Consider the following 13,780-nt stretch of genomic DNA (forward strand, 5'->3'; position numbering starts at 1 on the left):
GCAAGAGCCTTTCCCATAAGAAAGTGCTGTAAAACTGGTTAATGATTCTCTTTTCATCCCATGACTCTGCTTCAGCTGTAGCTGCTATGACATCACTACTTATTCATCTCTATTTATGTGACATTTCATGTGATATTTAGTGGCAATCAAAGTGAACACAGCAGCAGCCCTGAGCTCACCATCCACAGCTGCCAGGACAGCCGTGCGGCCTCTCCGCTCGTGTTCCATCATGGCTTTGTCCACCTCATTTTTCACCACCAGGCCATTCCTCGTCATCCATTCCCTGTTCCCGATGAGAACTGAGTATTTCTGAGAGGTCACAGTAGCTGAAGGAAGAAAACACAATGTGGATAACCAGGGAGCCTCCCTGCTGCTCGTCCCAGCCAGGCTCTCCAGTACGCACTGGAACAGCACTGCAGGGAATCCAAACAGAAATAAAGAATTCCTCAACACTTTCTGCCCTGCCATCTCTTCATGTGACCTTCACAAGAGAGACACCAACATTTCTTCAGTCCTGGGGAGTCACCCATGTCAGAGGGCCAAAAACCACAGGTCAAAGGACAGTAAAGGACCAAGACACCTTTTCAGTGCTTCCGATTTCCATTAACAGCCCAATGGACTTGAAAGACCTAACAGTGAGCTGCTTTTGAGTGAAAACTAACCAGTTATGCAAATACGCATAATTTTGGCTAGCAAATAGTAACCTGGCATGAAGCAAAGTAAAGCCAGAGAGAGCTGACAGACAACTCCTGTCTGATTTTCCATTCCCATATTCAACATGCAAGTTGAAATTGTATTTAACTTAAATGTTCTGAGCGACGTGTGAGCATGAAATAAACTAATGAGCAACTATTTAATGTGTGTCTTGACGTCAGCCCAGTTCTCTGAGGTGAAAATAAGTGACCTCATTCCTAAGGATCCTAAAGACACAGAAGCAAAAATTGTCCATTTTATTCTCAAACCCAGAATTAACTTACTTGGCAGTTCAGCATCAATGATCAAAGCAGGCTGCACTGATTCGTCTGCATTCTCATCAATTTTCACAAGTGTCACATTTTTAACATTGTTTTCTTCAACCATTCTGTTTTTCCTGTAGAGCAATGCTTCAATATTGGTGACTCTGCAACTAATGCCACAGCCAGGAACTACCTGAAAATCTGTACATGTCCCAAGGGTTTCTGAGTTCAGCTCCTAGAAAAAGAGGATAGAAACTGATGAAGTTTTTAAATACATAAAAGCACGATGCAATTATAAAGCCCACAAAATTGAAGTGCAGTTGAACAAAGAGGAGGAGTGAAATAATCATCAAAATCTAGATCTGAATGGTGCCTCTAATATGGTGTGATTTATGTGGCTCCTCAATTAAACACAGCAAGTACTCAATTTGCATGAGCAGTCTTGTGGCATTGAGGAGGTCCTGCCAGAGAGGTTCTTGCCCAGGGAGAGCAGGCAGTGTGTGGGAGCCCCTCCCTCACCTTCTTGCAGTACTTGGTGATTGCTGCTCCCAGGGGGTGCTCGCTGCTGCTCTCCGCCGTCCCCACGATCGCCAGCATTTTGTGACGGGGCAGGAGGTTCCCCTCCACCAGGAACTTCACCTGCATCACCTCTGGAGTGCCGTGGGTGATGGTCCCCGTTTTGTCAAACACCACCACCTTCACCTGCAGGAAACCAGGAAGATTTCACTCAATGAACCGAGCACGGAGGTGCAGATTCCTTGGAAAAGCACCCACTAACACCAAACACGGAGCCATGACCTAACACGGAACACCCTGAGCTGGACATTCCATCATCCCCTCCACAGAGGACACAGCAGGCCGGGCAGCCTCGGGGCACCCGTGCTCACCTTGTGTGCCATCTCCAGGGGCTCCCCGCCAGGCCGGGCAGCCTCGGGGCACCCGTGCTCACCTTGTGTGCCATCTCCAGGGGCTCCCCGCCAGGCCGGGCAGCCTCGGGGCACCCGTGCTCACCTTGTGTGCCATCTCCAGGGGCTCCCCGCCCTTGATGAGGATGCCGTGCTGGGCGCCCACGCCCGTGCCCACCATGACGGCGGTGGGGGTGGCCAGGCCCAGCGAGCAGGGACAGGCGATGCACAGCACCGTGATGGAGGCCTGGAAGGCGAAGCGGATGATCACCTCTGCTGCTGAGATGCTCTTGTTGTAGCCCTGGGCACGGAGGGGACTTGGTCAGAGAAGAAATCAAACAATAGGAACAACACATTTGGCTACACATTGTCTTGGAGGTTGGAAACATCTGCTGAGCATTAATACTCAGCAAAGTATGCAAAACCTAAGATGAATGATTAAATGAATGATTAATTAACCAACTCCTGTTCTATACTGCATCTACCCACTGATAGCTGGGGCTGTTCAGCCTGAAGAAAAGGAGACTCAAGGGTGACCTCTTCACTCTCTGCAGCTCCTGAAAGGTGCCTGTGCTCAGCTGGGGCTGGGCTCTCTCTGCAGCAGCACTGACACAGCCACAGCACACAGCCTGCAGCTGTGCCAAGGGAAATACAGGCTGGATAATAGGAAAAAGTTTTCTACAGGAAGGGTGATAAAGTTCTGGAATGGCTGCCTGAGGAGGTGGTGCAGTCCCCATCCCTGGGTGTGTGTAACAAAGCCTGGATGTGGCACTGGGTGCCAGGGTTGAGTTGAGGTGCTGGGGCTGGGTTGAACTCGATGATCTTTAAGGTCTCTTCCAACCCAGGGATTCTGGGAATTCTGTGAATTACTCTCAACTGTTTTATTCATAGGACATTTCCCTAAACAAGACACCACATGCCACAACTCTTTAATGATGCACTGTAATAAAAGATACTCTATCAAAGATATATATAGTAAGGAGGAAAAAAAGCAGATATGAAGATGGCTTTCCTGGAAACTGAGAAATTCTAATCAGAAATAGTTTTGAAACAAGAAACCCTGTGATCCAAGCAACCAAAAAAAGCAGATATGAAGATGGAAACTGAGAAATTCTAATCAGAAATAGTTTTGAAACAAGAAACCCTGTGATCCAAGCAACACTTAAGTCCATGTTGGAATCCTGACCCTTCTCTGGAATTTGTAAGGAAGATGAATTCCACTGACTGCCAGGATGAATTTACACAGAGCTACATACATAACTGGAGCTTGTGACAGGAGGGACTTCTTCCCACAGAGGAACATATTCAATGTTTAATATTAAATTTGTTTTAATTAACTTTTTAAAAAATCCTAGCTTACAAGAGTTGATTAATTACTGTGGATTCTCTCCAAGTATAAACACAGGAATGATATAATATAAAAAAATACATAATGTAAAAAATGTAATAACAAAAGCAGTAATAGTCAGCAACTGCCTGCAAGGATAATCCAGAAAGAGAACCACTGCAGTCTAATAGAATTGCAAGGCTGTTTATTAAATATTTCAGAAAGTGTTTAAAGAGATTTACTTACCAGAAAGTACTTTTCCACTATTTCAAAATCCACAAACCCAATTATAATCCAGGCAAAAAGGGTAACCACAGAGACAGCCACAATAAAAGGAACGAAGTAGCCACTAAGTTTGTCTGCAAATTGCTGGATGGGAGCCTGGGAAGGAGAAACATCACTCAGCACCATCATGTTTGTGTCTGAAGGCACAGAAGAGAAGAATCACAGCTGCTGCTTGCAGCACACTTGGCTTGCCACACTTCATAATTACAGATTTACTTAATAAGAGGATGAGACTTGGCTCTGTAGACAGGATCAGAGCCCTTATTCAGCAGGATACTTCATTATGCAGCTGCAATTCAAATCCAAGCAGTCTCAGCCACCTCTGCAGTGATTTGTGCTGGTGCCTGCATGAGACAGCAAACCTCAAGTGTTAAATGGGGTGATACTCTTACCTTAGAGGTCTGGGCCTCCTCCACCAGTTTAACAATCTGGGACAGAGTGGTGTCAGCTCCCACGTGCGTGGCTGAGATGAGGAGGGACCCGTTCTGATTGATGGAGCCTGCAATGACTGTGTTGCCAGGCTTCTTGGTCACAGGCATGGCCTCACCTGAGAAAAGGGCAGCAAGACACAGCACTGCTCAAAAAGGCACCTTTGGGACAGCTGCCAACTCCTAACACAGGGGGGAACATCAGCTTCAACCTCCCCTCTGGAGAGTTGTTTAAAGGAAGAGTTTTACACTTAAAGGAAAAAGCAAATGCTGACCTGTGATGAGAGACTCGTCCACCATGGAGTGTCCCTCAATGACACGGCCATCCACTGGGAATTTGCCTCCTGGGACCACTTTGACAATGTCCCCTCGCTGAACCAGCTCCACATCCACTTGCTCCTCACTGCAATGGTGCAAAGGTTTTATAAGAGACCAGAACTGGAGTGACACAAGCAAAGGAGCTGGCACTGCACACAAAGCACAACCCCACTGGCTGGCATCAGTGCATACAAAAATGATAACAAGAAAGTCATAGTGCTCTTTGAAACAGCCTATTTTATCATAATTTTATTTACTTTCCAATTAAGAAAATCCACTAATTGTCTTATCACAGAAAAAAAGTAATAAACCAATAAACCAAAGCAGAGCAGTGTTAATTCTGCATTTTAATGTTTTTATCTGCCAGCAAATCTGAAGTTATTGGAATCATAGTTCTAGAGAATAGTAAAATTTGTCTGTGAATTAAGCATAATCTGAAGTTATTTGCTTCATAGTTCTATGGAATAGCAAAATTTGTCTGTGAATTAAGCATATTAACAACAAAAAAGGAACAACAGAAAAAGCAAATGATAAAGCAAGGTACCTTAAAAGAACGTTATCAGGGCCCAAGGTAACAATAGTAGCTTCAGTAGCTTGTAATGAAATTAGTCTTGCCAGTGCTTCTGAGGTTTTACCCTAGAATAATAATTTTCATATTTTTCTGACCATACTATTAAAAAAAAGCTGGGTAAATGACAACTGTGTATGTTGCAATTTACCCTTTTAAGAAAACATTTTCTGCAAACAGTCTGATACAAAGCCCAACTTTCATTAGTTCAGTTATTAAAGGTGATTTTACAACACAGAAGGTTAAAGAACCCAGCAGAGCCGTTGCAGGGGACGTTTTTACAGGGTGTGGAGGGGCTCTCAGTGCCCTGGTGGCTCTCAGTGCCCTGGTGCCTGCCGTGCTCACCTTGGCCACGTGCTCCAGCCAGCGGCCCAGCGAGATGAACACGAACAGCATCGGCGGCGTGTCGAAGAACGTCACCGGGTTCACCTTGGCCCTCTCAGCCATGGCCACCAGGAGGATGATGAAGGAGTAGAGGAAGGCAATGGATGTGGCCAGCACCACCAGCACGTCCATGTTGGCTGTGTTGTGCCTCAGTGCTCGCGAGGCCTGGATGTAGAAGTGCCACCCCCCGAACACCTGCAAGGGCATTTCACACGGCTCCAGCACACAGCAGCAGCTTCTCCACTTTATCTGTGGTATTTGCCCCTTTCCCTGAACAAAATCCCAGCTCTGTGGTCTTCCCACAGCACTCTCAGGGATTCTCAGGCCCTCCCAGTGGGATTCAGGACCTGCCTCAGGTGCACAGCTACTGGACTTCTGCATCCTGAGAATTTTAAACTTTCTATGCTGAAGGGCACAGACTCACAAGAAAATTCTGTATTTGACCTGAGGCTTTGGAGAAGGCTTCCAAAATTAATTGCTAGCACTGGGATTGTGGGTGCGTAGTTTGATTAGAAATGTGCAATATCACAGGGTGAAAAAGTTTAAGGATTTAGAATATAGCAAAATATATGGGGCAAGATGGAGGTTTTAGGGCAGTGGCTGATTGTTCTTCACCTTCTTCTTCATGGGTTTGAGTGGTTTTATGTAATTGGGCAGAAAAGTCTGCATTGTGGGCTCTTTGGGATCAGTTATTGGGTTAAAAGGGAAAATAATCTAGGTGTCAGTTCTTAATTGGATAGTTTAGTCTTAAGAGACCTTGTAACAAGAGATTGTTGGCCATTTTATGCCTTCTAATGAAAAGTTGCCAAACTCACAGTAGTGAGACTGTTTTACTGATAAGAAACAATAAACAGCCGAGTCTGAACATGAACTACCATCTCGAGTGCCTTCAATCCCAGCCTTGACAGAGGTAGAAGAAAGAAGCCTGGAACCAGCACAGAGCAGCTCTCCACAGCCTGCCCTGCCCCTGGAGTCCCCAGCACCCATTATTCTGGCAACAGCAGAAGCACATAAGAACCTCAAAAGCATTTTGCATCAGCACAATTGCATTCACTTTTCAAACTTAATTTCTTCATCACCTTCCAATTTGAGCATTTAAGCCCAACAAAGCAGGAGCTGGCATAACCCCACTCACCTGTACAGGGACACAGAGTAAAAATGACAGGAAATTCATGACAGACAATCCTGGCAGGAGCTGGTACTCCAGGACCATGGAGGAGTGGAGGGCCTCCATCTCCTCACTGCTCATGTTGTGGTGTGCGTGAGCGTGCGAGAGCTGGCTGTCCATCACCATCATGTAAATCATCAGCCCCATCACAGGGATGCAGAAAACCAGGCTCACCACAAAAGACCTTTTCCACCTCAGATTTAAAAAAAAGAAAGGAAAAAAAAAAGGAAAAAAAAACTTGCTTGTATTGCAGGTGCTGGAGAATATCTGAAGTAGTAAGTCTGCACAGTCATAGAAAAAAATCATAGACTGATGGTTGAGTAACAAAGAAGAATCACGTTTATGGACTCTTAGTATGTTCAGGAATACTTACTGCCTGATTTCCTGCTTGTGATCCAGATGACTGGCAGATCTATCCTTTTTGACTAAGGAAGTAGTAAAACCTAAATCCTAAGGGAAAAAAAGCACAATAATAAAAAACAGAACAGTTGTTTCTAAAATGCACTTTGTGCTCAGTTATTGCCAAATTACTGATGGCGCCAGTCTCACCTTTGATTAACTTTATTAACATTTCTGGTATAAAATGTTATTACTGTTTAGTTCCTGTTGTCTGTTACTATAGTTTAGTTACTTTTCAAGAAGAGAAAAGCAATCTAATGTAGAAATTAACCTTTGTGGAACAAAATACTATTCTAAAATGTGGCTTTTCAAAATGGTTGTTCCTAAAGCACAGAAATTGAGAAACTGAAGGAGAAGGCTGAGAAATTTATTTCACCTCTCACCTGCAACCGTATTTTTAAATAAATGTTCTTGATTTTTCTACAACCAAGCCTCTATCTCCAATTCTACCATGACCTGGCTTTCACAGTATTTATTTTTAAAAATTTAGGCAAACTTGTAACAGAGCATTTCTAAGCTAGAACAGGCAAATTAGCTGCTGAAACCTGCACTAAGATGACAGAAGATGGAAGGAGAGAGATCTATTATTTTGCTTTAACAGCCTTTCCTTCTGTTTCTGGGGTGTGTAACTCTTCCAAGGACACTGGATATTTTAGGAGACTTGGTGCCTACATGAAACTCACCTTTATCACTTGTATAACATCTCGAGGACCAATGGCCTCAGGGTCATATTTGATGTGGGCTTTGTTTGTTGCAAGAGCTACGGAGCAGTACAAGACACCATTGGTCTTCATGAGAGTGGATTCTATCTTGTGCACACAGGAGGCACAGGTCATCCCTCTCACCTGCAAAAGAAAGGTTCCTTCCTGTTGGCAAAGCACAGCTTACCTGCAAATGCACCTTAACAAGTAAGAGAAGTGCTTGTGACTATGCTGCATTATTTACTGCTTTGATCTGGGGTAGGAGCACTGTAGAATCAAAAAATAGTTTGGGCTGGAAGGAACCTTAAAGACCAACCAGCTCCAGCCCCTGCCTTGGGCAGGGATGCTTCCCACAGGATAATGTTGCTCAGGGCCCCCTCCAACCCTTCTAGAGGAAGCACAGCACAGGGACAAGGTTATTAAACCTTGCTAAAGCTCTGTTGAATATTCAGTCTCAGAGCTGGGAGACACTGAGCTACACTCAGCTTCAAAAAGTTAAAAAAAAAAGATTAAGTAAATTCTAGCAACAGGAAGAGCAAAAAGAAAAATACAGGAATAGTTCTCTGCATTTTCAGTGTAGTAGTAGTCAGCCAGCACAGTTTGCAGGACAAGACATAAAATCTGTGATACACACCCGATGTACCATTATATTCAATTTTTTATAAATTAACCTCTATTACACTATTAAACTCTAGGCAGTGGGCACTAACACAGGCACATCCAACAGCTAAAAGCAATAAAAGCTGAAGGTGGCTGGGTTTAATGATCAGCTTACAACCAGCTCCAGGATGCCATCTCCTTCCCCACAGTTCTCCATCACGGTGGCTCCAAAGCCCAGCTCCCGGATGAGCTCTGCAATGGCTGCAGGGTGAATCACTGCAGGGTTGTACCTCACTTCTGCCTTCCCTGCCATCAGGGCAACAAGGATCGAGTGGATTCCTAGGAAATGAAGTGTGGGAGTGGCAGATCAGGCTTAGGAAACATCCTGCATTTATTGACATTGGGAAAGCTTCCTTGTTGTATATAAAGACAAACATCTCGTGTTTGGAAGCTACACCAGCACCTCAATGCAGGTGTGACAGATGAAAGCATCACTCCACATGAGCAGCATGCCTTTAACAGTCTAATTACAAACATTCTGTCCTTGCTATAGGAAAAAAATATCTATTTTTCCTTAAAAGAAGTTCTTCTAAACCACAGTGCTGCATATTTCTCTAATCTGCATTTACCATTTCTGGAAACCTTCTTTAAGGAGAACCTGTATGAGAAAGGGCAGATCTAACAGTGCAATCCTACTGGGCACTGAGAGGATTTAGATTCATCCATTTTCTAGGATGAAAAAAATTAAAATCCAGACTGACTTGAAACCCGTCCATCTTCATTATGATAATTAAACACAGTCTGCATTAATGACTGTTACATCACAGTCATGTGGCCATTTGTTCCTGCAAATATAATCACAGACACCAGTGCCCTGACTTGCAGAGCTAAAATTAACCCGTGTCCCTTTAATCCACTCACACTGTCCCTCCTCACAGCTCCCTAAAGCTCACATCTGCTTCTGCCTTTCAGCTGCACACCTGGGAACCTCCCTCCAGCAGGAAAGAGCTGTTCTTCCTTCCAAAGGATCCCCTATTTGTTCCAAATATTCTCTGGAACGCTCAGCTGCTGCTTTTGCAATAGCACAGTCTGGGCAGCACGTCCACAAAGCAGCAAGGATGTCCCTGCTCCCACCCTATGGGCCAGAGGTGAGGAGAACACCTGTCCTGACAACCCATCCCTTAAAAACACTGCAAAATCCAGAAGGATTCAAACAAATGCTTGGAAATGCAGCAGACAATGCTGACAGCCATCTCACCATCCTCCCTTCTGAGATTCCTCTCGATGTTGGCCACGCACGAGGCACACGTCATCCCTGTGACCTGCACGTAGCACTTGGAGATGGTCTTGCTCTCCTGCCTGCCCAGGTGGGCTGGTGGCACTTTGGAGGGTGGCTCAGGCTTGTGAGAGTCCAGCTGTGCTTCAGGCTGAGCTTTGGCCACAGGGAGCTCTGCCTTTGCTGCAAAGGAGACAGCAGTTTGTGACAGTGTGAACAGCCAGAGCAGGGAGGGATGAGCTGCTGAGACACACTGCTCTTCACTGGGACTGAACATGGAAACTGTGATTGTACTCACCTTGTCAGTGTGTACAGACCCACCCACCCCTCTGCAGTTCAGAGTCAGCAAAAGAAAACGAGACGAAGGTGGGCCACTGATCATCTTACTGGTTTGTTGCTACTTTGCTCATTTGTTACTACTTTCCTCATTGTTTTTGTTGCACATCCTTTGTCCTCTCCTGTAGCTGGAAGCAAAACCTCTGCATTGCAACCTTAGTTTCACTGACTTTACCTGGAGCACAAAGCTGACCTTGTAAGCAAGTGCATGTTTCATAAGCAAAATCAATGTTTTTAACCTTACAGAGGGGCTCTGGAACTACAGGCTCCTTACAGCAATTCAGGGGATGCTGTTTGTGCAGGAACAGGGTGAAAAGGACTAAATGTGAGCACCCAACCACTCCTGCAGCTATTGACATAAAAGAGCATTTATCTGGCATATTTATATTGCTAGACACCTCAAACATTTGAATCAATCTGATGTATTAAAGGATGTGCACATTATCTTTAATGATCTCATCTGCAGTGAAGATATAAAGCTTCTCTTGTCAAGCACAAAGTGTATGTCAGCTGCTAAATTTCATCTTGGGTGGTACCAAATCCTAAACATAACTGCACAATCCTTGTAAATTCAAAAGTTTCACATGTCATTACCTGGAAAAGATGCATCAAATCCCATATCCTCTATTGAGGACCTCAGGTCTTCTGGGCTTGTTTGCAGTGGGTCATACTCTATAGTTCCAGTTCCATTTGGGAGAGAGACATGAACAGATTTCACACCTGCCTTCTGGGACAGCACTCCCTCGATGGACTGCACGCAGGAGTTACAAGTCATGCCCTCAATATTGATCACAACAACTTGAGTGAGGGGCTGGCTGGGATCCTTGGAAGCAGGGTGAGATTTCAGGGGAGATGCCAGCGTGGGGAAAAGTGCCAGGTTCTCATGCTCCTCAGGAAGGCTGACTCTGAACCTCTCTGGAGACACATTCTCCACAGCTTTCCTCAGCTTCTCTATGCTAATTAAGCTTGGGTTGTAGTTTATAGCAGCAGATTTGTTCTCCAAAGAAACCACAACGCTCGCCACTGCCGGCAGCGCCGACACGCTGCTCTGGATGTTGAGGACACAGGAATTGCAGTGCATCCCCTCAACTCTGAACACAACCATCTTTGTGCCAGCCCCACTGGAGTTTTCTCTCTGTGATGCCTCAGAGCTCTTGGGCTGAGCATTCCTCAGCCTCTCCAGGTCAATCCCACTGAGCTTCAGGGGTTTAGGCTGCTTTTTGAAGGCTGCTGTGAAACCTGCTGCTTCAATTTGCTGTTTTATTTCTTCTGCTGTGATTAGAGGAGGCTGGTAGACAACAACAGCTTCCTTATTGTCCAGGGACACTGGAAATTAATCAATAAAATAAGTGTGTGTCACTGCCCTAAGCATAATAACCACATCACAGGATCTTGTCAAAGCTTTCCAGCAACACTTTAAATGGCCAGAAATGTAACTGCAACAGAAAGGAGATTTCATTGATTTCAGTGGTCAAACAACTTAGTTCTTTAACCAGTTTTTGTCTAGTACTACAACAACTTTCAACTCCTCCTCAAATTTTCCCTCTTTCCTCAAGATTTTCATAAATGGCATCACTACTTCTTACTGAATTTATCCTTGTTTTGGGATCTATAGCAATACACTTATCCCAAAGCTAACTGTATCAGTAAGCTGGGCTTGCTTTTTAGATTTTTAATTGGACAGAAAACATGAACTATTATTAATTACAATTTTAAAAGACATCAGTTATTAGAGACTTCTATAACTCATAATAAAATTATGGAACACAACTACTCCAGGTTGCCTACTAAATGCAAAACAATCACTGAACACCATCACCCATGTAAGAGCCAGATCCTTCTCACAATGTGGGCTCCTTCCTTCATTTCTAGTCCACACTAAAAACATAATTAAATACCCAGTCCCACAAAGAGTCACTGTCACACTCAGCTGTCTCATCTCAAACCTGCAGTGCCATCAGAGGACAAACAGCATGGCCAGCCTCAATTTACATAAAAACTCACTAAAGTTGTACCTCTCATCTGCTGAATTCCTTGCAATCTGCCAGCTTCAATTTCCATAAAAACACACTAAGGTTTTACCTCTAATCCTCTGAACTCCCTGCAGTTTGCCAAGCTTCCCCTCGATGGTGCTGGTGCAGGAGTGACAGGTCATGCCATCGACCTTCAGGCGCAGCACAGCGCTGCTCGCCTGGGACCAGCTGGAATCCTCCCACATTCCAGGTGTCACCTCTGGCACAGAGGTGCTCAAATCTGCTCCTGGCACCATCTGGGCAATGTGCCTGCCGTTGGTGATGGAAGGGATGAACGTCACCACTGCAGTTCTTTGGTCAGAGGACACTTTCACATCCAGGATCCCTTTATTGCTCAGCAGCATGGCACAGATCTGCCTTGGCGTTAGGGCTGACTGGGCAGGCAGGGTGAGGAAAACTCTGTCAGGTAGAACAGGTTGTGGGGTTGAATCAGCCAGGGTGGCATCAAATCCCATGTCACAGATGGCTTCCTGCAGAGTCACTGGGGTTTGCAGCTTGGAGTCGTAGATGACGACGGCATTCTTGTCCTCCAGAGAGACCTCGAGAGATAAACAAAGCAACTGAGCAAACTGCACCACAGAGCTGGGAGCTGACACTGCACCAGATGGAAACTGCTTTGACTTGTAAAGATTAGCAATACTCCTCCAGAACAACTTTCACCATTCACCTCAAAGAGCAAACGCACACTGGGTAACTCCTGCTCTCCTGTGCAACCACAGGGCTGGAGAGAACAGACCCCAGCCCCAGGCTCAGCTCCAGCATCCGGAGTCTGTCTGGTGGAGAGAACAGATCCCAGCCCCACTCCCAGCTCCAGCATCCTTTACCAGTCTGCCTGGCCACCTCTACTTGCAACACCCAGACAGCACCAAGGCACTCAATGAAACTTCCAGAGCCAAATTCACTTCAATTAGGATGATTAACCCAATTCAACCCCTGGAGCAAAACAGCCCACAGAAGAAATTAGAATCAGTTAGCAGAAATTCTAATGCAGTTAGGAGTAACTGCCCCCAGGCTACAAAGAGGGAAGAAAAAACACTCTGAGAAAACCCACAGCTTTAAGCAGCAGTGAAAGGAGCCCAGCATTTCCAGGCAAGGGAGGCACAGGCTGGTAACCTGCTGTGAGCAAAAACCTGCATTAGACATCACCAAAACTCACTTTAGACACCTGATACGTGACAAACTTTAAAGAAGCTGGATTTCCTCTCTTTGTACATTTTGGTGATCCAGAGACATCCTCCTTTGGTAATAACCTTTCCCATCTGATGATACACATAGCCTCAATTTAATTTGCTCCCAACAGATGATATATCAATCACAATAACTGCAGTTTCCAAAAAGAAAAAGCAATGCCTGCCAGAGGCCCAACACATTACCAATTCAATTCTATCTTTCCTCTGGGCAAAGGTACAACCTAAAGACCACAGCCATGATTAAATTATATCAGTTAAATCATTTTAAGAACCACCTTTCCTCATTTCTGTCCCAATTATGAGCCTTAGCAGAATTAGCAACATGGACATTTAAGGGTTTAATTGCAGAATAACCTAAAAGCAGCTGTTTGTCTGTATTAGTCATCTAACATTCATGTCCCTTGCTGACCTAATTCATAATCACTACACAAATCCCTGTTTTACTATTCCCAGAGAATTTTCTGAATCAACTGATCTGCCTAGACTGAAGCTTTGATGCTGTAAGAAGGATAATTACTAAATATAACCTCTTCAAGTTTCTTAAGAGTCCTGCTCTACTCAGACTAAGGTTTTGCAATGTATCTTTTGAAATAGCATTCAGCTTTGGGATAAGCTGAATTTACCTAAAAACCTAAACACAAAAGCTTTAATACTGTCCTTTTAAAAAAGGACAGTAATTCCTACTTCATTCCTTTTGTAAGAGACACTGACAATGCACCTTGTACAAATCTCCTTATCCTATCCAAAGTCACCTGTGTATTCTCAGAAATCACCCAAGAAAACACAGGGCTGACAAAATGACATCTTTTGCTAGAATAATGAGAAAGAGAAGATTCTGAAATCAGATAGTTTGGGGGTATAATTTTCCAGGCTGCTTTTAGCCTTATCTGGGTTCATGCTTGCAGA

At 44.6% G+C, this 13,780-nt stretch overlaps 1 protein-coding gene across 6 annotated transcripts in view; it reads right to left on the minus strand.

The window, feature by feature from the left end:
- ATP7A (ATPase copper transporting alpha) overlaps positions 1–13,780 on the minus strand; it is a 32,713-nt gene that overhangs the window by 11,654 nt on the left and 7,279 nt on the right. For 4 of the 6 annotated variants that reach the window (XR_005630085.1, XM_039731161.1, XM_039731162.1 and 1 more), the window contains exons 3-18: positions 11,734–12,223; positions 10,246–10,977; positions 9,298–9,498; positions 8,215–8,378; positions 7,422–7,583; positions 6,713–6,789; positions 6,307–6,532; positions 5,133–5,366; positions 4,764–4,855; positions 4,177–4,304; positions 3,866–4,047; positions 3,435–3,569; positions 1,968–2,162; positions 1,476–1,658; positions 978–1,191; positions 180–326 (exon numbers count right to left, since the gene is read on the minus strand). Coding sequence is in view for 5 of the 6 variants with exons in the window: in XM_039731161.1 (XP_039587095.1) it covers positions 180–326; positions 978–1,191; positions 1,476–1,658; positions 1,968–2,162; positions 3,435–3,569; positions 3,866–4,047; positions 4,177–4,304; positions 4,764–4,855; positions 5,133–5,366; positions 6,307–6,532; positions 6,713–6,789; positions 7,422–7,583; positions 8,215–8,378; positions 9,298–9,498; positions 10,246–10,977; positions 11,734–12,223 (3,562 nt within the window). In the remaining variant the exon portion in view is untranslated. The remainder of the gene's footprint in view (positions 1–179; positions 327–977; positions 1,192–1,475; positions 1,659–1,967; positions 2,163–3,434; positions 3,570–3,865; positions 4,048–4,176; positions 4,305–4,763; positions 4,856–5,132; positions 5,367–6,306; positions 6,533–6,712; positions 6,790–7,421; positions 7,584–8,214; positions 8,379–9,297; positions 9,499–10,245; positions 10,978–11,733; positions 12,224–13,780) is intronic. The other 2 variants (XM_039731163.1, XM_039731165.1) reach the window with 1 other exon arrangement.

The sequence above is a fragment of the Passer montanus genome, unplaced genomic scaffold (genome assembly GCF_014805655.1).
Source record: "Passer montanus isolate IOZ18808 unplaced genomic scaffold, ASM1480565v1 scaffold76, whole genome shotgun sequence".
In the NCBI taxonomy this organism is placed as follows: Eukaryota; Metazoa; Chordata; class Aves; order Passeriformes; family Passeridae; genus Passer; species Passer montanus.